Below are 25,796 nucleotides of genomic sequence, written 5' to 3'. Positions count from 1 at the left end.
ATGGGGACCCTCTGGAAGAGGAAAATTCGGATAAATCTCCCTCCTGGCTGCTCCCTGAGGAAGAAATGTTGGGGTTTTGTGTCTGCAGGGGAAGCTGCACGACCCTCAGCTGATGGGAATCATCCCCAGGATCGCACACGACATCTTTGATCACATCTACTCCATGGACGAGAACCTGGAGTTCCACATAAAGGTAAATGTGGAGTGACACGTTATGTAAAGGCTTGGAAGTGGCAGGAAACCCGTGGGAAATCTGCCTTGGGATGTTCTGTGGCTTTGGGGTTTGGTTTTTTTCCCCCCTCCATCCCTTTTTTACAGTGCAAATTCCAATATTTGTTGGTGAAATCCTAGAAATCACCTCGAGCACTGCTTGGATTTTTTTTCTGGAGTGCATGTCTAGCTCAGGTTTGCTGGAACCACCCTTTGAGCAGCCAAATACTGATTTTCTGCAGCTCCTCCAGAGACTGGAGCCTGCTGGTTCTGACCATAAATACCATGGAGCCACAGGACATTTGGGAAAATCCTGACATCCCATCTCCAGGACGAGGGATTGGAAGTTGGGAAAGGTCCAGCAATCCATGGAAGGATGTTTAGAAGTGATTTTTGAATTCCTGGTGCATGGGGCTCCTTCTGCTGGTGGTCCAATGTTTTCCCATGTCCTTCCCTTGATCCCAGCCATGTGAGCTCCCAAATGTTTGGGATTGACCTTTAATTCCCGCTGCCCATCCGGGGTCCTGGGGAGCTCTCAGCTGTGGGGGGCTCTGCTCCATCTGGCAGAGCTGGGGTCAGGCTGCAGCTTCTTTCCAAGCAGACATCAGTAAAATCACCATGGATTGCAGGGAAAAGGAGTTTTCTGTGTCATCCCTGCCCCAAAACTAAACCAGACCTAAATATTTGAGTAGCTGAGCACAGGTAGAGGTGAAGCCACTGTCCCTTCTCCTGCTGAGAGCAGAGCTCCCTGTCCTTTTTGTGCCTTTAGAGATAAGTGACTTTTTAGTGCTGTTTGCATTAAATCCCTTGGAGTGCTCCCAGGAGAATATTTGTGTGTTTATTTTAATCATCTTGTACCTCTCAACCAGCTCCTGGAAGGGCTCAGCTCTGTATTGGGTACAAGGAGGGTACAGACAGAAGAAATATTACAAATACACCACGAAATACAGAGACATTGGACTGTAAAATATGGAGAAACCCCTCTGAATTTCCACACTGATTCCCTCCTCTGGAAAGCTTTCAGTGGCTGCTGCAGTTCCACACGAAGCAGCCCTTGGGTGCTGACAGATGGGGACCCCAAGCTGTAGGAAATTCCTGGCCTGTCCCATAAATCCTGGGATTTTTCCAGAGGTTTCCCAGCAGAGCTGATGAATTTCTCCCAGGAAAGGTCCCTGGGCAGCAGGGACAAGGAGCTGTCAGGGAGAGAAATGTTCTGGCAGGGTTTAACCAAACTGGCACACTCAGGACTGGACCAGCACTGGAAATTAATGATAAAAACATTTTTTCCCCCTCTCCCTCTCTGTTTAGATATCCATTTAGAATTTGGTCTCTGCTCTGTAGGAGTGTTGGGTTTCGATGTAAAATATTAAGTCTGGCCTAACTGGGCTGTTGGAATCAGCTGGTCCAGAGAAGAGCTTTAAATGGAGAAGGCAAAAATGTGAAATATATCTGTATTTAACAGCAGTTTCACCTAGAAAGTTCAACTCATCTGTATAAAAAGCCCAGACATTATTTTTCAGATGAGAGAAAATGAGACTTTACCAGGACTAAACCAGGAGTTTATTGACATGTGCTATTCCAGCTAAATAATCTGGCTAAACATCTGGATAAACCTTAATTAGGGAAGGGTTAGGCCTAGTCCCTTCACATATTTCTGTTTCCTCTGTGAGTCAAATCCCCTTTTATTAAGAGACTCATTCATTCAATCATTCTCCTCCCTTTTTGTTTTTGTTTTTTTTTTGAGGACAATTGTCTCTCTTTGTTACAGCAAATCTCATTTTCATTTTCTTCCTTGGATTTGAGTCAAGGCAGAACTATCACATGTGCTTCATTTAAAAGTTTAATTTAATATATATTGCTGAGGCTTGTGGAAATTGTAATGGTAAAGGTGGTCTCTGGTTTTTGGGGGGGGGGTGAAAACCAATTTTTACAATCCTCAAACCTGACCCTGCACAGATATGGCAGGAGCTGCATTGGTTTGATTCAGTTCAATATTTTTTGTCAATTTTGCCTATTTACAAAAAAAAAAATTTAAAAAAAAAAGATAAGGTTTGCCTGCAGGGTATTTTTGTGTACTTTCCTGATGAATCATTGATAAATGCAGGAAGATCAATGGCTTGTAAATCACTCAAGACACAAACGTGTTCCCGTGAAAGATGGAATTCAAACTGGTGTGGGAGGCAGGGTTTTTATTTTTAGTTTGGTGCTTTGACAGTGATGGAAACACAGAGACAGCAAGACATGAAATCAGCAAGGTTTAAATCTGTGATGTTTGTGATTATTTAATTAGGTTTCCTACTTTGAGATCTATCTGGACAAAATAAGGGACCTGCTCGATGGTAAGTTCTGTGTTTCCTTGGCTTCATCCAGAGCTTGGAACCAAAGCCTGGGAGGAAAAAGTGACTTTATTTAAATTTAAACCCGAGAATGTTGCAGTTCCAATCATCTGATGTGTCTCCTGTGCACCTGCCCCTGCAGAGCACGCGCTTTGCTGGGAATTTCACAGCCCGCCAGGCAGGGCTGGGCCTCCTTGGCAATGCGTGTTCTTCAAGGAAAACTGATTTAAAAAGGCAGGGGGTGCTTTAGAATGATCTGTCAGGCAGTCTGGAGGGGAGGAGCTGCTTCTTTCACAGCTCACGCCTCTACCTCTGCGTGTTGAGCGTTAATAAAAGTGAATTTTAGTAATTAGTGTGAGGACAGAAATGGCTGCAAAGGTGGAAATGTCTGCAAATGTAGAAATATCTGCAAATGTAGAAATGTCTGTAAAGGTAGAAATGTCTTGAAGTGTAGAAATGTATTTAAATGTAGAAATATCTGCAAATGTAGAAATGTCTGCAGAGGTAGAAATGTCTTTAAATGTAGAAATATCTGCAAATGTAGAAATGTCTGTAAAGGTAGAAATGTCTTTAAGTGTAGAAATGTCTTTAAATGTAGAAATGTCTGCAAAGGTAGAAATGTCTGCAAATGTAGAAATGTCTGCAAATGTAGAAATGTCTGCAAAGGTAGAAATATCTGCAAATGTAGAAATGTCTGCAAAGGTAGAAATGTCTGTAAAGGTAGAAATGTCTTTAAATGTGGCTCTGATCTGCTCTGAATTCCAGGCTGCTCTCCTGTCTCTTCTGCTTTGCCAAAACCCAGCTTAGTCTGGGTTTATTTAATTCACCCAAGCAATAAACAAAAGCTTTTGTGCCCCAAAGTTAAATTTCAATGAATGGTCCAAGATTGACAGAGCAGGAAGCAATTTCTGTGTGTCAGGAATGCTGGAGGTTCATAAGGAGTGGGGGGATGCTGATCTCATTTCCAAATTTCCATCCCCAAAATGTGTCTGTCATGCCTGGAGCTGACACTTTATTTATTACCTCTGCATTATTCCTGACGATCTCCACGTCTTTCTCCAGTGTCAAAGACAAACCTCGCTGTACATGAAGATAAAAACAGAGTCCCCTATGTTAAGGTAAAAGAATAATTTCATCCTCAGCTTTTCATTCTTTCCCACAAATGCATTTCTTTACAAATTTCCATTTGCATCCACTGTCTTTGCTGAAATAATTCAACTCCTGTCTGAAGCCTTGAAATGTTCGAGTTGTGTTGGTTCCTGGGTTTAAACGAGTTTCCTGAAATATTAATGGGCTTGAATCGTGTTTGTTTTATTCTCCTGACTTTGAACGTTGCCATTTTGTTAGGATGCCGTTAAATTTTAAGTATTCATATTCCCCTTTCATGTCAGATATGAAAGGGAACAACTTGAGGAATTTTGTTCTTTAATATTTTGCAGCATGGGTGCTGTAATCTTCGATAGTTCAGAACAGATTGGTTGGGTTAGGAATTTGTTTTATGACTTTCTGGGCCCTCACTTGAATGCAATATGCTTGATACGAACATATGTGAGCCTAAATAATGTATATATAATATTTTTCTGTTTATTCTCAGCTCGAGGAGCAAAAAGAAATTGATAAGATAATTTATTCAGTAATATTGCGTTGGGAGAGGACTTTGCACTTTGCCTTGTAATTTGAGGGAGAAAATTTGGTATGAAATCCAACCCAAATTAAGAAGATATATTGTATCATTCCATGTTTTCTGCGGAAAATTTCATGCTGTGTGTCCGGATTTCACTGTGGAAAATCCTGTGGAAAAAAATTGGCTCCCAAATTTCCCCTGGAAGTCACCCCGGGGCGGGTTCGGCTCCGTTGCCTGGCGGGGGATCCCGTGGGATCCTGGTTCTCCGGAGGATTGCGTTCCTTGTGTGAATTCCTGATTCCCCCTTGCCTGTCCCCAGGGCTGCACAGAAAGGTTTGTGTCCAGTCCTGAGGAAGTTCTGGATGTCATCGACGAAGGGAAGGCCAACCGGCACGTGGCCGTGACAAGTGAGTGTCCCTGGAATTCTCTGGAATTCCCAAAGGATTTATGGCTCCCTCCTGTCCCTCAAGGACCTGGAGTTTCTTTGTGGGTGATTTCACGCTGGAATTGTGGCATTTTCACTCCCACTGGCCGTGCTCTTGTGCAGAGGCTCCGCTGACCTGCAGCTCCCAACTGGGAATTCTGGCCGGCATTAAATGGCATTTATTAATCTAAATTAATTTAATTTATTAAATTAAACATCACAGCAGGGATGGGTGCTCAGGGTGGAGATGTTTTGGAATGATGAAGAGCTGAAATAATGGAGTTACATCATTTTCCTTTGGGCTGTAATTCCCTGGTCCAACGGCTGCAGGGCTCTTCCCAACCTCTGCACGTTTATCCCAGCAAAGCAGGGCCTGGGATTGGGTTCCAGTGATGGCAAAACAAATAAATCTTCAGGAATTAAACCTCAAAATAATCCAGACTTGTTGATCTTGTGTTGCATGAGTGGGGATTAAGGGACCTCTTCCCAAATTTATACTGGGAGATGTCCCTGGTGCAAGCAGTGGATTTGGCAGAACCTCAGTTTATAAAATAAAAAAAAGTTAAATTATATTATATTAATTATATTATATTATATTATATTATATTATATTATATTATATTATATTATATTAATTATATTATATTATATTATATTATATTATATTATATTATATTATATTATATTATATTATATTATATTATATTATATTATATTATATTATATTATATTATATATCATATCATATCATATCATATCATATCATATATCATATATCATATAATATAATTTTATATAATTTTATATAATTTTATATCATATAATTTTATATTATTTTATATCATATCATATCATATATATTACATTACATATAAACTATAATTTTATACATAAATAAAACAATATATTATATATTATTATAATATGAATAATTTCCTATTAATTATAAAATTAGTATTTTATATATCATATCATATATATTATATATGGAATATATTATTTTATACATAATGATATAGTATACTATAGTAACAATATAACATATAATATTAATATACTATTAATATATAATATATAATAAAATTGCAATTATTACTATAATAATAATTATTATATCATTATAATTATTGTTATAGTGATATGAAGGATATACTAACTAAATAATATCAATTAATATTAATTATATACTATAACTAATAAGAGTAGAATAGAATAGAATAGAATAGAATAGAATAGAATAGAATAGAATAGAATAGAATAGAATAGAATAGAATAGAATAGAATAGAATAGAATAGAATAGAATAATATTCTTGGTTGTGGGGTGGTATTTTGTGTATATTTGGGGTTTTTTGTGGTTTTATTTTTAATTTTAATTTTAATTTGATTTCTTTTGATGCCCTGGGTAACTCATTTCTGTTCTCTGTCTTTGCCTTCTTGCTTTGGTAGATATTATATTTAAATTTATTCTGAGTAAAATTTCCTCCTGCTGTTCCTGCTATTTTCTCTAACAAAAATACCCAAATTCACCTTTTGCCTGTTGCTTTTGGTGCTCACAGAGAACTTTTGACAAATGTATTTTACTGGGCTGAAATGGCAAAGAGAAAAAAAACCCTGAATTTGGAGAAAAAGGGAATTCAGATAAATCTGAGTATTGATGGAAGGGGGGAAAGGTGGAGGTGGGTTTATGGTAACAGAGAAAATGGAGAAAACAGATGTGAAAGTGATTTTTTTAGTATTTTCTTTTTGCTGCTCTTTGAAATTCCAGCATGACATGGTTACAATCAAACCTCCAATGAGTGCAGGTTGAACCTGTAGCTGTGTCTCACCTGGGCAAAGGGGGATTTTTACCTGCCCAAGCAATAAAAACCACTCAGAATTTTAATTTAATTGTGTGTTTGGGGTGAAAACTCCCGCTAAATGCGAAATCCCTCCCAGAGTTACACCGAGACCTGCCCAGCTTCTCTGGGATTTGGGAATTCTGTGGGTTTGAAAGGCAATTTAACAAAAAAACCTTGTGATTTCAGACATGAATGAGCACAGCTCGAGGAGCCACAGCATCTTCCTCATCAACATCAAACAGGAGAACGTGGAAACGGAGAAGAAACTCAGTGGGAAGCTTTACCTGGTGGATTTGGCTGGCAGTGAGAAGGTAAATTCTCCTTTTTCCTGCACCTCTGAGGATGGGAGGGCGTCTCACAGAGCTCTCACAGAGCTCTCACCTCAGATTATCGTGAATAAGGATATTTAATTAGGTTTTTTTTTTAATGTGGGATGGAGAAAAGGAGGAAATCAGAATTATTGGCATGAAAGGCAACCCCTCCTCAAAATCTGCATTTATAATGGAGGAGTTGAACCAGTGTATTTTTATATGCATTTACATCTGTGTAGCTGAGAAAAGGAATGTGATTTTGATAGAATTAATATTTTATAGAAGATATTATTTTTTAATATTTTTATAATTTTTCATAATAAAATTTTAATATTCTTTATACTTTTTATAATTAGACGTATTTTAACTTGCTTATATTGTCATGTCCTGTTATTATATTATATTATATTATATTATATTATATTATATTATATTATATTATATTATATTATATTATATTATATTATATTATATTATATTATATTATATTATATTATATTATATTATATTATATTATATTCGTATGTTATATTTTTATAATATATTATATTATATATTATATATTATGTATTATTATATTATAGATTATATTCTTATAGATTATATTCTTATATATTGCATTATTAGATTATATATTAGATTATATATTAGATTACATATTAGATTAATAGATATTATTTACTATATTATGATTGTAAATATTTCACATCTTAAATAAATGAAATACCAGCAGTTAATGCAGCTCTCAAGTCTACTCAAAGCTCCCTAAATCTTGATTGTGGGGACCATTTCTGCTTTCCATTGGAGAAAAATAAACCCCAGAAAATGACTTTTATCTATTTGCCAAAAGAGTAATGATTTAGAACGGTGCTGTGAACAAAAAATGTTTCCCAGTTCTCATTCTGATCCCTTCTGGAGCGTTCAAAATCAGCTTTATTGGGATTTTAGGTGGCTCATTGGGGGCACATTAATTGATAACCCATGATAAACCATGCAGGAGTGATTTGTCAGAGTAATTAACCACGTTAATGTCTATGATTTTATAGAGATACTAAATTCCAAGATCTTTATGATGTTTATAAAATGAAGGGCTGGACAGGCACTCCTCTCCTCTAAAAAATCAACTTTTGTGGTTTGTTGTGTCTGGACAAGGTACAGAAAAACCCCAAATGTGGATTTCTTGGGTAGGTTGCCTTCTTAAAAGACACAACTGCTTTTTCTTCACAGCATGGGGCATTTTGAGGTGAAAGTACAGATAGTTTTAATATAGATAAAAATATAAATATAGATAAAAATATATGGATTTACCCTGTGTTTGGATACTTTAGAAAATGCAAATTTTGGTTGATTTGTGTAGCAGCAGAAAGGAAAAACACCAGCAAGTTAGGAGTGTGTAAAACAGAATTTAGCAGTTGTAGAACACAATATATTTGTCTTGGTGTGAAATGTGTTGTTTTCCACCACGTGTCATTTCTGGCCTGCAAAAGGAGGCAGTGGCCATGAGCAAAGTCTATGATTTTTGATATTTTTTGGTCCATGAAAGCAAAATACAAAGTCCAGATGTTCATTTTGGGGCTGCTGAAAGTCTCCCTATGGTGCTCCTGTCCCAGCTCGGCCTTGATTCCCAAATATCCTCAGGTGAGCACAGACTTCTCCTTGAATAAAATTAGGGACAGATTCCTCTCAGAGTGGGAGAAAATTAGAATTATTCCAGGCTTGTACTAACAAAAAAAAAAGTTATAAAAGTTGATATAAAAATTTGATATAAAAATTTGATGTGGAATTCTCCTGGCTGAGCTGAGCTGGGTTTTGCTCCTCCAGGAGCATCTTTAGGCGCAGCTCTGCAGGGCTGGAGCTTTGTGTTGACTCTTTCCTGTTCTCTTTGGCAGGTCAGCAAAACTGGAGCAGAGGGGGCTGTCCTGGATGAAGCTAAAAATATCAATAAGTCTTTGTCTGCTCTGGGCAATGTGATCTCAGCCTTGGCAGAGGGAACTGTAAGTAATCCTGGCCGTGGGGGTGATGGGGGGTTTTTATTTATCTGTTTCTTTGCCATCCACAGGGGAAAATAAAAAAGGAAAAAAGGAGCTAACATTTCAGTTCTGAAGGGGGAAAGGATTGGCTGAGCAGCCACAAAGCAGAGAGACTTTGTTGTGCCTGAGATAAGGAATTAATTCTCAGTGATGTCACTGACTCCTGTCATGGTGGACTCAACGTTCTCCCTTCCTACACTGGTTAAAAAGAATTGTTCTTGTCTTTTCCTCGTGTTTGGATCAGAAAACCCACGTTCCCTACCGAGACAGCAAAATGACACGGATCCTGCAGGATTCCCTGGGTGGGAACTGCAGGACCACCATCGTCATCTGCTGCTCCCCCTCCGTCTTCAACGAGGCAGAGACCAAGTCCACCCTGATGTTTGGCCAGAGGTGAGTCCTGGCTGCATCCCCAGGCCTTGGGAATCCTCATGGAGTTGTTAAAAAACTGGAGAAATTCAGAGAGCTGGCTCTTTATTCCCAGTGGGAACAGGAAAATCTGTGTTAATTTGAAGGATTGAAATCTGCTTGGGAGCAGAGCTGTCTCATTAAGGACTTTTGGATTTGGGTTCTTTTTCCCTTTGAACTGAAGATTGATGAGAGGGAGGCAGTTTTCTCTTGTTGGGTCTCAGTTGTTTATTTTTTCTTTATCAGCATTACAAGGTACAAGGAGCTATGTGCACTATGGTAGAAAAGGGGTAAAATGGCTCACAAAGATCTTCTTCAAGGTCTTTTATATGTTCATTTACCCAATTAACAGATGCCAACTCAATTATTTTTCTTAGTGACCCAATGACCCAACACCTGTGTGCTGCACTGTGACATTTTCTACCCAATCACTCACTACTACCCAAAAACCCCCAGGAGAAGAACAAAAAGAAGGAAGGACAAGAGACAACACCCTAAATCTTCCATCTTGTCTCCTGTTCTCTAAACTACTTTTTCACCCAGTGATTTAAGAAACTTTCTAATCTACACACTTACACTTTTCCTATCTAAATTTAACATTTGTTTTCATGTATCACCATGAAAACGTGCTCATGAATTTCATGTCATATGAAATTCAGTGTTTTTCTGGATCCTAGAACTCAGCATTAGAAACAAGGGCACACACTCTGTATCTCAGACTCCAACACAGAGCGGGGCTGGAAAGTGGGGAAGGATTGGGAAATCCATGGAAGGATGTTTGGAAGGAATTTTTGAATTCCTTCCTGCTTGATTTTCCTGCAAGAAGTACAAAGTGTTATCTTAATTCCTGGAAGTTTTATGGGAAAGATAAAGGCCCTGGGCAGTTTTCTGTGGAAAAATTCAGTTTTGCTTTATTTGTTGATGCTTTTAGGAGGTGTCTTCTTGAATTCCACCTCAGGGATCATTGTTATGGTTGTAAAAAATATCTTTAAAAATTAGGAGAATTAAAGAGTGTGGACTCTGTAATATTGCCAGCTTTGAGAGCTCGCCATGGTATCTCCTCATGGACCTGATGTTTGGAGGATCTTGACAATTTAGGAACAAAAAGTAAGGAAGGATCCAGAAAGAAAATTTCCCTTCCATGTGTGTTTATTGATAAGAACGATATGAAATGCATCAGGAAAATTTGCAGAAATAGGTCAGGCTCATTATGTAATTACTGCTTTTGTGGTAATTGAGGAGAACTCGGATCCTTTGGAAAATCACTCATTTTGTTTGATTTGTGTAGCAGCAGAAAGGAAAAACACTGGCAAGTCAGGAGTGTTTGAAAGAGAGTTGAACAGTTTGAGGATACAATACCTTTGTCTTGGTTTAAAATTGGGCTGTTTTCCACCACACCGAGTTTCTGGGCTGCAAAAAGAGGCAGTGGCCATGAACAAAATCAGGTTAAAGAGTTGCTGTGTAGTTTTTATTCCCCCCTTTGTGGGCTGAACTTGATTTTTACCTACTGAAGATCCAGACTTCTACTGCTCACACCACGTGTTGACCAAAAACAAACATCCTGAGATGCAGGAATTAAATAAAGAGCTTTGAACTCCAGCTTCCAAGTTCAATTTCAGTTTAAATCCTGCCTGCTTTCATTCCTCTTTCCAGTAATTGGTGAAATTTGCCTTTTTTTTTGAGGCAAAGCAGTTTTCTGACTGACTCTGCACACCCTGGGTAAATGCTCAGCAGTTTCCTGGGAGGAGGAACATTTGGATCCTCACTGGGGACCAGGATGGGAAAACAGGGGAATATTTGTGAGGAGTTCCTGATGGTCAGCATTGAATTGTCAGGAAGGAAATCATTTGTGTTTCCCTGGGAGGTGTGTGCAGAGCAGCCCATGGATTATCCATGCACAGAGTTCTCTGGAAGGATTTTGGGTGGGAACTGTCTCCTGGGGATTCTTTTCCAGGCTCTTGGGATGTTGAGTCTCGTTTTTCTGGTGTGACAGGACTCAATGGCATTAAAGGAAGGGCCATGACTCACGGCTGATTGCTGATTCCTCCATTTTTCCTGGGAAAAGGAGGAATTATGTCACCATTAAAACAAATGTCAGGAATAAAATCCATCTTCAGTGGAGCTCTTGTACTGATCAAACTGTACAAGTGCTCCTCTGATAGTAGTGAATCAGCTTTTTCTTTTTCCACTCCATCTTTTCGTGTGTTTTTATCTCATTTTTAATTTTAGTTGTCAGTGAGGGCTTCATCCATCATCAGGAGAAACTTCCTGATGTGGTGGGGTTTTTTTTTTATTTCCCTGGTACAGTTAAATGAGTGGAAGCTTGAGCTTTTAGCAGAGACAAGGTGTAAACCCTGACCATTAGGAATTATTTTAAAAGCACAGCCTTATTTTAAAAAGACTCTTAAGGTAATAAAAATCCTACTTGCCACAGAGTGCAAATCACTGGAGCTTTATAAACTGCTGGGGGGGTTTATTTGTTGTTCTTTTCCTTATCCTCTGCTTTATTCTGGAGGCATTTGAAGGGACTCTGTCTGAGCAGTGAAGGGCAAAGATCTGAGGCTTTTTTAATTCACAGTGATTGGTTTGGTCTCCCTTTTCAATGTGGATTTGCTGGAGTAGGTGCTGGGCATTGTTTTCTGCTTGCTTTGCATTTCCTGGCACAGTTGTTTGGGTTGGGTTGGAGCTGAGCACTTTCACAGGAATAAAGTGGTGGTGGTTGTTAGGAGGGTTGAAATTTGGGATATTTTTGCCTAGGGAGGCAGGAAATTTCCTTCCTTTCTTTTCCTTCCTTCCTTCCTTCCTTCCTTCCTTCCTTCCTTCCTTCCTTCCTTCCTTCCTTCCTTCCTTCCTTCCTTCCTTCCTTCCTTCCTTCCTTCCTTCCTTCCTTCCTTCCTTCCTTCCTTCCTTCCTTCCTTCCTTCCTTCCTTCCTTCCTTCCTTCCTTCCTTCCTTCCTTCCTTCCTTCCTTCCTTCCTTCCTTCCTTCCTTCCTTCCTTCCTTCCTTCCTTCCCCAATTCCTTCCTTCCCCAATTCCTTCCTTCCCCAATTCCTTCCTTCCCCAATTCCTTCCTTCCCCAATTCCTTCCTTCCCCAATTCCTTCCTTCCCCAATTCCTTCCTTCCCCAATTCCTTCCTTCCCCAATTCCTTCCTTCCCCAATTCCTTCCTTCCCCAATTCCTTCCTTCCCCAATTCCTTCCTTCCCCAATTCCTTCCTTCCCCAATTCCTTCCTTCCCCAATTCCTTCCTTCCCCAATTCCTTCCTTCCCCAATTCCTTCCTTCCCCAATTCCTTCCTTCCCCAATTCCTTCCTTCCCCAATTCCTTCCTTCCCCAATTCCTTCCTTCCCCAATTCCTTCCTTCCCCAATTCCTTCCTTCCCCAATTCCTTCCTTCCCCAATTCCTTCCTTCCCCAATTCCTTCCTTCCCCAATTCCTTCCTTCCCCAATTCCTTCCTTCCCCAATTCCTTCCTTCCCCAATTCCTTCCTTCCCCAATTCCTTCCTTCCCCAATTCCTTCCTTCCCCAATTCCTTCCTTCCCCAATTCCTTCCTTCCCCAATTCCTTCCTTCCCCAATTCCTTCCTTCCCCAATTCCTTCCTTCCCCAATTCCTTCCTTCCCCAATTCCTTCCTTCCCCAATTCCTTCCTTCCCCAATTCCTTCCTTCCCCAATTCCTTCCTTCCCCAATTCCTTCCTTCCCCAATTCCTTCCTTCCCCAATTCCTTCCTTCCCCAATTCCTTCCTTCCCCAATTCCTTCCTTCCCCAATTCCTTCCTTCCCCAATTCCTTCCTTCCCCAATTCCTTCCTTCCCCAATTCCTTCCTTCCCCAATTCCTTCCTTCCCCAATTCCTTCCTTCCCCAATTCCTTCCTTCCCCAATTCCTTCCTTCCCCAATTCCTTCCTTCCCCAATTCCTTCCTTCCCCAATTCCTTCCTTCCCCAATTCCTTCCTTCCCCAATTCCTTCCTTCCCCAATTCCTTCCTTCCCCAATTCCTTCCTTCCCCAATTCCTTCCTTCCCCAATTCCTTCCTTCCCCAATTCCTTCCTTCCCCAATTCCTTCCTTCCCCAATTCCTTCCTTCCCCAATTCCTTCCTTCCCCAATTCCTTCCTTCCCCAATTCCTTCCTTCCCCAATTCCTTCCTTCCCCAATTCCTTCCTTCCCCAATTCCTTCCTTCCCCAATTCCTTCCTTCCCCAATTCCTTCCTTCCCCAATTCCTTCCTTCCCCAATTCCTTCCTTCCCCAATTCCTTCCTTCCCCAATTCCTTCCTTCCCCAATTCCTTCCTTCCCCAATTCCTTCCTTCCCCAATTCCTTCCTTCCCCAATTCCTTCCTTCCCCAATTCCTTCCTTCCCCAATTCCTTCCCCAATTCATTCCTTCCTTCCCCAATTCCTTCCCCAATTCCTTCCACAACTCATTCCTTCCACAATTCCTTCCTTCCTTCCACAATTGCTTCCTTCCTTCCTTCCACAATTCCTTCCTTCCACAATTCCTTCTCTCCACAACTCCTTCCTTCTTTCCCCATTTCAATTCCTTCCACGCTCCCAGGGATGGGGAATCCACAATTTCCCTGTTCATTCCCCCTGTGTCAGGGAGGAATTCCCACTCCCCACTGTTGCCCTGGGATGAGGATCCCGAAGCAGCTGCCCTGGGTTTTGTCCTGCAGGGCCAAGACCATCAAGAACACGGTGTCTGTGAACCTGGAGCTGACGGCAGAGGAGTGGAAGAAGAAGTATGAGAAGGAGAAGGACAAAAACAAGAGTTTAAAGAACGTTATCCAGCACCTGGAGCTGGAGCTGAACAGGTGGAGGAATGGTAGGTGCCAAAAATTGGGAGCTGGGTGCGTCTGTGTTGAAATCTTGCCCTAAATTGTAATTCTGATTAATTGTGTCTGATCACTGAATCTGAACTCACATAGTAACTCACACTTGATGATAATAATAATAATAATAATAATAATAATAATAATAATAATAATAATAATAATAATAATAATAATAATAATAATGGAAGGTGAAGGAGCACAAATCAGGGAAACCAGCAGCCATTTGTAGAAGAAACCAGTGAAAATGCCAAAATTAGTGATTTCAGGGTACAGAACACAGAAGGCATCACTAATTGTAATATCGTTAATGATAATAATAAAATTTTTTAAAAAGCAAAAAAAAAATGCTATTATAATGGTTTGGTTTGTTTTAAATAACTCTGTCCTCAGGCATGAGAATCACTGTGCTTTAAGGTAATTGGACCTTGGTTTGGGGATTTTTTGATAATTGAATTTCACATTAGAATAATTAGCTCTTTAGTACAATGACAGGGAGTGGCATCTGGTTGGAAGAATCACCATTTGTCTGCTCCTGTGGCTTCTAAATGAAAATTTTTGTTGAGAACAGCCAATTTTCTAATGAGAAACGTGGGGAGTGGCTGTTCAGCGTAGGTTGTAACATCAGCTGAAGGATGGGACAGGAGAATATGGATACACACAAATGAAAGAGTTTTTATTGAAAAGCAAATTTTAAAAATCTAATTTAATCTGGAACGCTGGCAAATGATTTTAGCAAACCAGCCTTAGTTTGAATTATTTCATATTTTAAAAATCAACCTCCAAACCAGCAATAAAAAATCCCAACCCAAAGCTGATTTTTTTTTTATTTTATTTTTAGAAAAGCCTGGATGGATCCTTTTGTTTAAATATCCTCATCCCCTCCTGGGTGCTGCTGCTCTGCATTCCAAAGATTATTGATTTATTTCCTGACCTTCTGCAATCCCATCCTCTGGAAGGATGGAGGTTTTTACAAAGGGAACTGTCCCAGCAATCACATCTTGGATAATATTCCAGCTTATTGCAGGAATTAAGGATTTATTGTACAAAAGAGAAGGGTGAGCTCAGTTCTCACTGAGGATTTCAGCTCCCAGGTTTTTTCTGTGTTTTACAGGCAGCAGGTTCTCATCCAAGGAATGAGAAATTAAATTTTCCTTTTGGGAAGCTCCTGGTGGATCCTCCACAGCCTGAGGAATATTCTTTGTGTACAAGGCCCTGCATTTTAACCAAACCCTCCTTTCCTTCTCCGCTCCAGTGGAATCCAGCAGCCAAAAAGCAACTCACATTTCCCTCATTAAAGATACAAAATACCACCAAGCCTTCAGAAATAGGGCAGAAAATATTTGGAGGGAGGTACCTTGATAGAGGTGATGCTGCTTGATTTCAAATTCCACTTTTTCATGCTTTAAGCTGGAAAAAAAATAAAAAATCTGCTTTTTCTTGCCTTTTTTTGTTTTGCTTTGGGGCCTCACTCAGCCTTTCTGGGGTTTGATGTATTGGTCCTGTTGACCTCTTCCCCTGCCAGTGAGATAAATTGGTGAGAGGAATGGCTGGTAAAGCTTTCAGGAGCTAAAATATTGGAGTTTTTCCTGGAAAAGGAAAAAATCCTGTAACTTTCCCACCCCCTGAGCAAGGCCTGCAGCATCCAGGGGCTCCCAGAGCTTTCCCCAGCCTCTGGTGAGGGTGGATTTAAAATTTCTGCCACGAGCAGCTCACCCAGCCCTCACCTCTGGAGGAAATAATCCTTGGGACAGGGATTTTGTAGGAAATGTGTCTGCTGTGCACAGGAAACCTCTGGAAGTCGATGTTTGTGCTGGAATTTGCAAGGCAAAAGTTGAATATTGTTGCAAGCCCAGCTGTGCTGGTGCTCTCCTGGTCCATCCCAGAGCTGGAAATCCCTGGAGGAGGAGATAATTAAATGCCAGCAGATTTTAGGCTGGAATTTGGGAGGTTTCCCTCTTTTTTTACACCTCTGTTAAGCCATGGAGCTAATCCTGATTACCAAGGCAGGAGAGCCAGGAGTTCCGTGCTTCTCATCTTCAATATGCTGCTGGTTTTTATAGGATTTTGGAAAAGAGCTCCAAGGTCACAGAGTCCCTGGAGTTTCCATTTCCATGGGATCATCACCCTCCTGAGGGTGGCCACCTTCCCACACCTTTTCCTTGTCATTTGTATCCCTGGAAGTGGCACAAAGCCCTTCCTTGCTCCCCCAAATCCCTCAGTGATGGGGAACAGACATCCCTGAGGTTCATGGAATTTTGGGATTGTAGGATTTTAACGGCCATCCCTGAGGTTCATGGAATTTTGGGATTGTAGGATTTTAACAGCCATCCCTGAAGTTCATGGAATTTTGGGATTGTAGGATTTTAATGGCCATCCCTGAAGTTCATGGAATTTTGGGATTGTAGGATTTTAACAGCCATCCCTGAAGTTCATGGAATTTTGGGATTGTAGGATTTTAACGGCCATCCCTGAGGTTCATGGAATTTTGGGATTGTAGGATTTTAACGGCCATCCCTGAAGTTCATGGAATTTTGGGATTGTAGGATTTTAACGGCCATCCCTGAAGTTCATGGAATTTTGGGATTGTAGGATTTTAACAGCCATCCCTGAAGTTCATGGAATTTTGGGATTGTAGGATTTTAACGGCCATCCCTGAAGTTCATGGAATTTTGGGATTGTAGGATTTTAACAGCCATCCCTCTGAAGTTCATGGAATTTTGGGATTGTAGGATTTTAACGGCCATCCCTGAAGTTCATGGAATTTTGGGATTGTAGGATTTTAACGGCCATCCCTGAAGTTCATGGAATTTTGGGATTGTAGGATTTTAACAGCCATCCCTGAAGTTCATGGAATTTTGGGATTGTAGGATTTTAACGGCCATCCCTGAAGTTCATGGAATTTTGGGATTGTAGGATTTTAATGGCCATCCCTCTGAAGTTCATGGAATTTTGGGATTGTAGGATTTTAACAGCCATCCCTGAAGTTCATGGAATTTTGGGATTGTAGGATTTTAACAGCCATCCCTGAAGTTCATGGAATTTTGGGATTGTAGGATTTTAACAGCCATCCCTGAGGTTCATGGAATTTTGGGATTGTAGGATTTTAACAGCAATCCCTGAAGTTCATGGAATTTTGGGATTGTAGGATTTTAACGGCCATCCCTGAAGTTCATGGAATTTTGGGATTGTAGGATTTTAACAGCCATCCCTGAAGTTCATGGAATTTTGGGATTGTAGGATTTTAACAGCCATCCCTGAGGTTCATGGAATTTTGGGATTGTAGGATTTTAACATCCATCCCTGAAGTTCATGGAATTTTGGGATTGTAGGATTTTAACGGCCATCCCTGAGGTTCATGGAATTTTGGGATTGTAGGATTTTAACAGCCATCCCTGAAGTTCATGGAATTTTGGGATTGTAGGATTTTAACGGCCATCCCTGAAGTTCGTGGAATTTTGGGATTGTAGGATTTTAACAGCCATCCCTGAGGTTCATGGAATTTTGGGATTGTAGGATTTTAACTGTGTCCCTGAAGTTCATGGAATTTTGGGATTGTAGGATTTTAACGGCCATCCCTGAGGTTCATGGAATTTTGGGATTGTAGGATTTTAACTGTGTCCCTGAGGTTCATGGAATTTTGGGATTGTAGGATTTTAATGGCCATCCCTGAAGTTCATGGAATTTTGGGATTGTAGGATTTTAATGGCCATCCCTGAAGTTCATGGAATTTTGGGATTGTAGGATTTTAACGGCCATCCCTGAAGTTCATGGAATTTTGGGATTGTAGGATTTTAACAGCCATCCCTCTGAAGTTCATGGAATTTTGGGATTGTAGGATTTTAACAGCCATCCCTGAAGTTCATGGAATTTTGGGATTGTAGGATTTTAACAGCCATCCCTGAGGTTCATGGAATTTTGGGATTGTAGGATTTTAACAGCCATCCCTGAGGTTCATGGAATTTTGGGATTGTAGGATTTTAATGGCCATCCCTGAAGTTCATGGAATTTTGGGATTGTAGGATTTTAACGGCCATCCCTGAAGTTCATGGAATTTTGGGATTGTAGGATTTTAACGGCCATCCCTGAAGTTCATGGAATTTTGGGATTGTAGGATTCTGAAGTTCATGGAATTTTGGGATTGTAGGATTTTAATGGCCATCCCTGAAGTTCATGGAATTTTGGGATTGTAGGATTTTAATGGCCATCCCTGAGGTTCATGGAATTTTGGGATTGTAGGATTTTAACAGCCATCCCTGAAGTTCATGGAATTTTGGGATTGTAGGATTTTAACTGTGTCCCTGCAGGAGAAGCTGTGCCCGAGGAGGAGCAGATCAGTGCCAAGGACCAGAAGAACCTGGAGCCTTGTGATAACACCCCAATTATTGATAACATCACCCCCGTGGTCGCCAGCATCTCCACAGAGGAGAAGCAGAAATACGATGAGGAGATCGCCAGTCTCTACAGGCAGCTGGATGATAAGGTGGGAATGTTTGATTCTGGGTGGAAATGGAAAATTATTGCCAAGATTGGTGGATTTTTTTCTCTATTTCTTGAGCATTGTGAGCTGGAAAATGTTGGAAAATTCCAAATACTGCACAAAAGAAGGTCCTGTCAGCTCTCCACCCCTTTTCCTGTGTTTGGGAGCACTCTGCAGGAAATCACAACCAAGTTTGCCTTTCATTTCAAGTTCAGGCTTTCCCTTTTCTTCAGTGATTTGTGTAAAATCCCTCAGCAAAATATTGGAGTCACCAGGGGGAAAAAAACCCAAAAATTAAGAAAAACAAAACAAAAAAAAACCCCAAAGCAAACAAAACAAACAAACAAAAAAACAAAAAAAACCAAACCAAAAAGAAAAAAGAACAAAAAAACCAAAACCAAACCCTGTCTTTAATAATTCTAATAATAATTTATTAGAATTTTAAGGGAAACAGATCCCCACCCCCTTTTGTTTGTGTTGTTGGAGCTGCAGACACAGCCCTAAGTGCAGGTGCCTCATTTCTTTATTTCTTTGCTCAGCTTGAAGGACGTCAGTGGCACTTAAAGCTCTCAGCAATTCCCTTCTCCAGCCATTAAGAGCTTTGGGAAGATGAAAAATGGGGGGGGAAAAGAAAAGGCCCAGAAAAAGCCATTCACCACCAAGGATGAGAGCAGCAAAAAAAAAGCTGCCTGGAAAAAAGGGCAGCTCTCATCAGGAATCAATATTCAATTTTAAAATTCAGCTGTAATTAGCAGGGAAAAAAAGCAGGGAAAAAAAAAAAAAGCCCAGTGTGTCTGTGTTGCCTGTTAATATTGAGGTTTGGCTGTGTGTGGACACAAAGGAATTGTGTTTAAATCTTAATTTTGGGCTGGTTTTGCACAGCAGTGTTGGTGGTGCTGAAAAGAGCAGTTTTCTGTAAGAAATGAGAGCTTTTCTCTGCATCCCCAGTAGCAATCTCCAGCTTTTACATATTGATCAGGAAAAAGGAAAAAAAAACAACAACCAGTCATTCTTTCAGTTTCCTCATCAAAAGTAGAAAAGCCCAGTAAATTATTTTGGAGGCATCTGGAAGGTTTGAATTTTTCCCTAGAAAACATGGGAAGCATAATTTGGCAGAGTACTGCAGGAAATGACAAGATATTTGATCCCAAACTCAAAATATCACCATTTACACACAGCTTTTACTGCAGAGCTCTGTGTATTTTTATTTATGGTATATTTATTTATAAATGGTATACATATTTATTTATGTATATTTCTTTTTCTCTCCCCTCATACCACTCAAACATGCACAAAGTTTGCTGTGTTGTCCCCCTTTCTTTCCTAGAAAGAGGAAATAAAAAGTGATCAAATGAGAGGTGTGAAAAGAAATTTTAAAATCTCCACCCCTGTTTCATTGCAGGATGATGAAATCAACCAGCAGAGCCAGTTGGCTGAAAAATTAAAGCAGCAAATGTTGGATCAAGAGGAGGTAAGAAACTAAAATAAATAAACCAACCTAAAAAAAAAACCTTTACATTTTGCTCCTGAGCCCCTCGTTTAATGATTCAGTCACAGCTTGCTCATATTAACTGCCTAAAATTCAAGTGGAAAAGGTGTCAGCCAGGTTTAAACTTGAAATTTCATAATATTCTCATTAAACCTTGATAAAAACTCCTTGAAATAACAATTCCTCCTGCTGGGAAGTGATGCTGGAGGTCCAAGGTAGGAGTGGGGCCAGGATTTTTTCACTCCAAATGTGATTTCTGATGTGTCTGTGCCCATTCAGCTATCCAGGCACTATGGACTATAGGGAATTAGAGATTTCCTGATATTAAATCACTAATTATCTTTATTTGGGCAATTAGAAAAAAACCTGATAATTGGTGCTGCCACAGATTTGCTGGAAAATCTCGGATTGCTCACTGCAAACGTTGATTGCATCGTTTTTGGCCCTAAAATGAATTTTTTGTGGGGTTTAGGATGCAGAAATGATCACTAAACTCAGTCAAGCCATTCCCTTCTATGAGGAGTTGTGAAGATGCAAAATGAGGCAATAAAACCCCAAGATCCCCAAATACTGGAGTGATATTTCCTGGGAATTGCTTTTATTGTGTATCCAGGCCCCCAGGAAGGGCTTCCAAGGTGTTCTTAGAGAAAAAAACAATTTATGATCATGTCTGTTATTCATCACTCAGGGGACTGAGTGACTGTCCCCTCTGGGAACTTATCCTGGGAATCTTTATTATTTTATTATTTTATTTTATTTTATTTTATTTTATATTTTCTCCAAGGTGAAGCTCCTCATTCTCTTGCCACAGCTTGATTTGATTGCCCTGCCCTGCACAGTGCTGCCTGTGGCTACACCAACCGAATAATAATAACAATAACAATAATAATAATAATGATTTAATTAATTATTATTACTGATTATTAAAATATTAATTATATATTATATAGTGTAATTATGTTGTATTATATATTTATAATATATATATAATATATAATATATATAATAAATTTAATAATAATAAATTTAATTAATATTGATTATTACTGATATAATATATATAATAAATTTAATAATAATAAATTTAATTAATATTGACTATTACTGATTATTAAAATATAATAATAATAATAATAATAATAATAATAATAATAATAATAATAATAATAATAATAATAATAATAATAATAATAATAATAATGCACTTCATGCCTGCTCAGCCTGTTATTTCCTGATGTGTGTTATGAGTTTTTGTCACCTCACTTCTCCCATCTTTTTCACATCCCTTTCCCCACCTGAGGCTGATCCTCCCCTCCCAGCCATGCCTTGTTTTTGGGGTGATGTGCATTCCTCCCTTTTGGGAGCAGCTGACACAATAATTCCTCACCTTCCCTGTTCCAGTATCACTTCTGGAAGATGAATTTGGATTTCAGTGGATGTTTTCCTCCCTTTTTTTTTGCACATTCCTCATCCAGCTTCGTTCAATTGCAAAATCTCTGCAGCTGATGCTGCTCAGAGCCTTTTCCTGCCTCATCTCAGCTCTGGTCCAGCTCTTACCTTTGAGGGAGAAGGTGATATTTTATTATTCAAGGTGTTTTTCCCCACATCAGCCATCCCTGCTCTCCCCTGGAGATGTGATGAGCTCACTGATCCACCAGCAGCTGCCTCACTCTGCTCCCCCCTAATTAGCCAGTCCTTATCTCTGCTTGATTAAGCCAGCAGGTTAATTATAAACCTGAGGCCTGCTGCAGATGAGGCTGATTTTAGGGGGGGGTTTGGTACCTTTTCACCTCTGGCTGCTGCTTAAGGTGGGTGTTTTGGGGGATTCTGAATATTCCATCCCCATGTGGAACAGATCCATGAAGTGCTGCAGCCATGGGCCTTTCCCCTTTTTTCCAGCTCATCTTTATAATGTTTTTTTTGGTGTCTTTTGAAAACCTTGCACCATTTTTTCCACACAATATCAGCCAGAATCTCCTTGTTTATGCTGTAGGTGATGCACGCCGCTTCTCGAAGCCGCGGCGACGTTCACACAGAAAATTTCTTAAGTAAACGTAAATAATAGATCCATCTGTGTTTAGCAGGAAGATTATTTGAAGCTATTTTGTTGTTTAAATATTTACATGCCATCTGGCTCTGGCAATCCAATGGCTTTTTCCATAACGTGAGAGCCCTTCTGAGGCTGCAGCCATTACCAGGGAGATAAATTTCCTTTACATCTGAATTCTCTCTGTGCCTCTCTCTGGGCACGTGCCAGCCTCCAGAGCTGCCTGCCTGGTTTCCTATTTTCCACCAGCACTCTGAGCCAAAAAAAAAAAAAAAAGCCATTTATTCTATTTATTCTGGGATATTCTGCTTTTTGGGTGGTCTGCTTGAGAGGGGTGGGGTTGGTTTTTTTTTTTGCTGAGGGTCTCACTCAGCTGCTGGGTGGGCAGATCAGGAGAAATCCACCCAAAACACTTCAGCAGGGAAGGTTTTATTCCACATTATACCAATCCATAATCCATATTTCTTGGGAAGGAGTGAATTCTGTGAATAGATGTCCAGACTTTGCTGTCAGGATGAGTGTGAGGCCCTCTCATGTCTCCCACACTGATTTTCTCTGTTGTAATTCTCTATTTGATGTTTTCACGCCACGTCAAGCCCTGATTTTGTTATTATTCTTGAAAGCGCAGTATTAGCAGTAAATGTTAGGTGTCATTTTTATTTATTTTCACATCATCCTGCCATGCAGAGCTGCTGGTGGGGCTGGGGTTGTGCTGAGGACACCACAACTGAATTTCCAAGGCTTTACCATCTCCCTGAACATTGGTTCAAGGACAAGGGACCTCTCACAATCACTGAAACCTCAGCAGCGTGCTGAGAGTCAATTTAATAAGTTTTCCAGCTTGGAAACACTCTCTAGAGAGTGTGTGTGTGTGTGAAGTCAGTATTTTCTTCTGAGATTAATATTTTCCCTCAGCAAACAGGAGCAGCTAATCTGTCCTCAGCATCATCCTTCAGATGATAGCTGAGAATAATCGTCTTAGGTTTGCTTATCAAAATATTTCTGTAAAGCCACGAGGTCTTTGAGGCTGCCTCAGAGAGTTCTTTTCCCTCAGCTCAGTTCAAAGCCCTGAGCCTCTGGTGAAACATTTTACTTTGTGGTATTTTTTTTGGTCTGAGCTGCAGCGCTGGATTGAGGGCAGAAAATGTCTTTGGAGCTCTGATACTGTTTAAAATCAGTTTCTCTGCCTCAGTCTTGGGTTGTAATAGGATTTGGTGAAGATTTTTCTTGTTGTTGAAGTTCAGAGCCTTTTTTTTTGTGCTTTGTGCTGGAACTGGTGATGTTTTCAGGATTTCACCCCTCCTGCACACATGATTTGTTCCCCCCCTTTTTTCCTCTTTTCCTCCTTTCCAACATTGCCTTTTGAAGGAGTTTTTGGGTCACTTACTGCTGCTGTGATATTTCTTCCCAGCTTTTGGCCTCCACGAGGAGGGACTATGAGAAGATCCAGGAGGAGCTGACCCGGCTGCAGATCGAGAATGAGGCAGCCAAGGATGAAGTGAAGGAGGTGCTCCAAGCCCTGGAAGAGCTGGCTGTCAACTATGACCAGAAATCCCAGGAAGTGGAGGACAAAACCAGGACCAACGAGCAGCTGGCGGATGAGCTGGCACAGAAAAGTGTAAGAGCAACTTGTTCAATCCTGTTGGCTCTCTCCTTGCTCCCTAAACATTCCCAAAGGGCTTCCCAAAAACCTGCTGGTGTCACCCTTTATCCCTGTCTTAATTAAACAACGAAATGAAGGTTAATTCAGAAGCTGCTCTGTGGAAGTTGGTGGCAGATTGTGGCTCTTGCAGCAAGGAACTGGATGTGACAAGTGGCCATCCTGTGTTTTGGATATTTAAATCCTGTATTTTGCCAAGAAAGCTGTGAAAGTCTGCCTCATGCAAATGGCAGCGTTCTGTGGTTTTCTGGACTCTGTGCTGCAGAGCTGGGATTTTACAGGGAGCCGGGGGGGGATCTCAAGGAAGGAATCGGGAAAAAAATTAATCGGCTTTTTTGGCTGATGTGTCCTGATCTTAAGGAAAAAAATGGGATCTGAGGAAAATCAAGATTGGTTTAGTAGCTTAAAGCATCCTTTTCCCTTAATTCATTACACCAATTTAAGGAGCTGTTGTTAACAGATATGTTTCATTAAAGACTTTGTTATCTCCCCCAGTAAAACAGATTACCACGAAATCCGTTGGAAAAAATTGAATTTTCTATCCCTCTCTACCTACTTCTCTGTGATTAACCTCCTTTGGTGTATTATGCAAATCAGATTCTTAGCGGATTTGCTACATTTAATAATCTAAAGTAGCCTTTGGTGGCAAGTGAGTTGTGAAAGTGGATTATGCCAAGGTGGAACTGGATGTGTCACTACATTTTTCCAGGAGGCATGAGGAAAATACCCCATGAAAACCGCCCAGCCTGCAGAGGGGAGGGTAATTCTTGTTTTTAAACCTTTCCAGAGTGCTCTGACAGCGACCCAGAGGGAGCTGGGCCAGTTGCAGGAGCTCAGCAACCACCAGAAGAAGAGAGCCACAGAAATCCTGAACCTGCTGCTGAAGGATCTGGGGGAGATCGGGGGAATCATCGGCACCAACGACGTGAAAACCGTGCGTGGGCTTTGTGCTTTCCCCCGCTCCTCCTGCAGGAAAAACACTCCAGGAAATCAGGGAATCCCAGAGGGGTTTGGCTTGGAAGGGGCTTAAAGCTCTTCTGGTTCCAAATCCCCTGCCAGGGGCAGGGACACCTCCCACTGTCCCAGGCTGCTCCAAGCCCCAATGTCCAGCCTGCCCTTGGGCACTTCCAGGGATCCAGGGGCAGCCACAGCTGCTCTGGGAATTCCCAATTCCCAATATCCCATCCATCCCTGCCCTCTGGCACTGGGAGCCATTCCCTGGCTCCTGTCCCTCCATCCCTTGTCCCCAGTCCCTCTCCAGCTCTCCTGGAGCCCCTTCAGGCCCTGCAAGGGGCTCTGAGCTCTCCCTGGATCCTTCCCTTCTCCAGGAGAACATTCCCAGCTCTCCCTGGATCCTTCCCTTCTCCAGGGGAACATTCCCAGCTCTCCCTGGATCCTTCCCTTCTCCAGGGGAACATTCCCAGCTCTCCCTGGATCCTTCCCTTCTCCAGGGGAACATTCCCAGCTCTCCCTGGATCCTTCCCTTCTCCAGGGGAACATTCCCAGCTCTCCCTGGATCCTTCCCTTCTCCAGGGGAACATTCCCAGCTCTCCCAGCCTGGCTCCAGCCCTGGGAGCATCAGTAGATGTGGAATGTGTGGATCCAGCAGTCCCTCTCCCAGGACATTCCCTGTAAATCCTGGCTGAGCACACAGGAAGAGACTGCAGAGCTCTTTGTGTGGCTGGGCTCACAGTTCCCACAGTTATTCCCAGCTCAGTTTTTGGGAGCCCATCTGGGAGTCACTGAACTGATTAATGGGGGGTCTGAATTCCCCCCAAAACAATGCACACATAGCCCAACTCCTTCCTTAGCTGGCATGACTCAGAATTCCCAGAATATGAAAATTTTGGCTTCTGAGGTGGCCAATATCAGAAATTTGGTGCAAATTTTGGTCAGCCCTGCTTTGAGGTTTGCCTTTGTGTGGCTCTTGGGTTTGGGGATACAATAGAGGAGGTGGCTGCTCACTTTGTCACATTTGTAGAAGGACAAAACGCTGATTTCAGAGAAAATATTTGTGTGGTCATTGCTAAATGGCACCGATGGAAACTTTCCATGGCCTGGAAAATCTCCTTGGTGGTGTTAATACCACCTTTGTCTATTTAAAACCACATAA

At 40.9% G+C, this 25,796-nt stretch overlaps 1 protein-coding gene across 1 annotated transcript in view; it reads left to right on the top strand.

Moving 5' to 3' along the window:
• KIF5C (kinesin family member 5C) overlaps window positions 1-25,796 on the top strand; it is a 75,650-nt gene that overhangs the window by 34,909 nt on the left and 14,945 nt on the right. The window contains exons 4-15 of the mRNA XM_058839830.1: window positions 89-193; window positions 2,501-2,549; window positions 3,609-3,664; window positions 4,490-4,577; window positions 6,620-6,744; window positions 8,634-8,738; window positions 9,019-9,167; window positions 13,852-14,000; window positions 18,315-18,490; window positions 19,890-19,958; window positions 23,435-23,641; window positions 24,471-24,617. Of these exons, the coding sequence (XP_058695813.1) occupies window positions 89-193; window positions 2,501-2,549; window positions 3,609-3,664; window positions 4,490-4,577; window positions 6,620-6,744; window positions 8,634-8,738; window positions 9,019-9,167; window positions 13,852-14,000; window positions 18,315-18,490; window positions 19,890-19,958; window positions 23,435-23,641; window positions 24,471-24,617 (1,425 nt within the window). The remainder of the gene's footprint in view (window positions 1-88; window positions 194-2,500; window positions 2,550-3,608; window positions 3,665-4,489; window positions 4,578-6,619; window positions 6,745-8,633; window positions 8,739-9,018; window positions 9,168-13,851; window positions 14,001-18,314; window positions 18,491-19,889; window positions 19,959-23,434; window positions 23,642-24,470; window positions 24,618-25,796) is intronic.

The sequence above is a fragment of the Poecile atricapillus genome, chromosome 5 (genome assembly GCF_030490865.1).
Source record: "Poecile atricapillus isolate bPoeAtr1 chromosome 5, bPoeAtr1.hap1, whole genome shotgun sequence".
NCBI classification, from domain to species: Eukaryota; Metazoa; Chordata; class Aves; order Passeriformes; family Paridae; genus Poecile; species Poecile atricapillus.
This window is presented reverse-complemented; position numbering and strand designations above follow the sequence as displayed.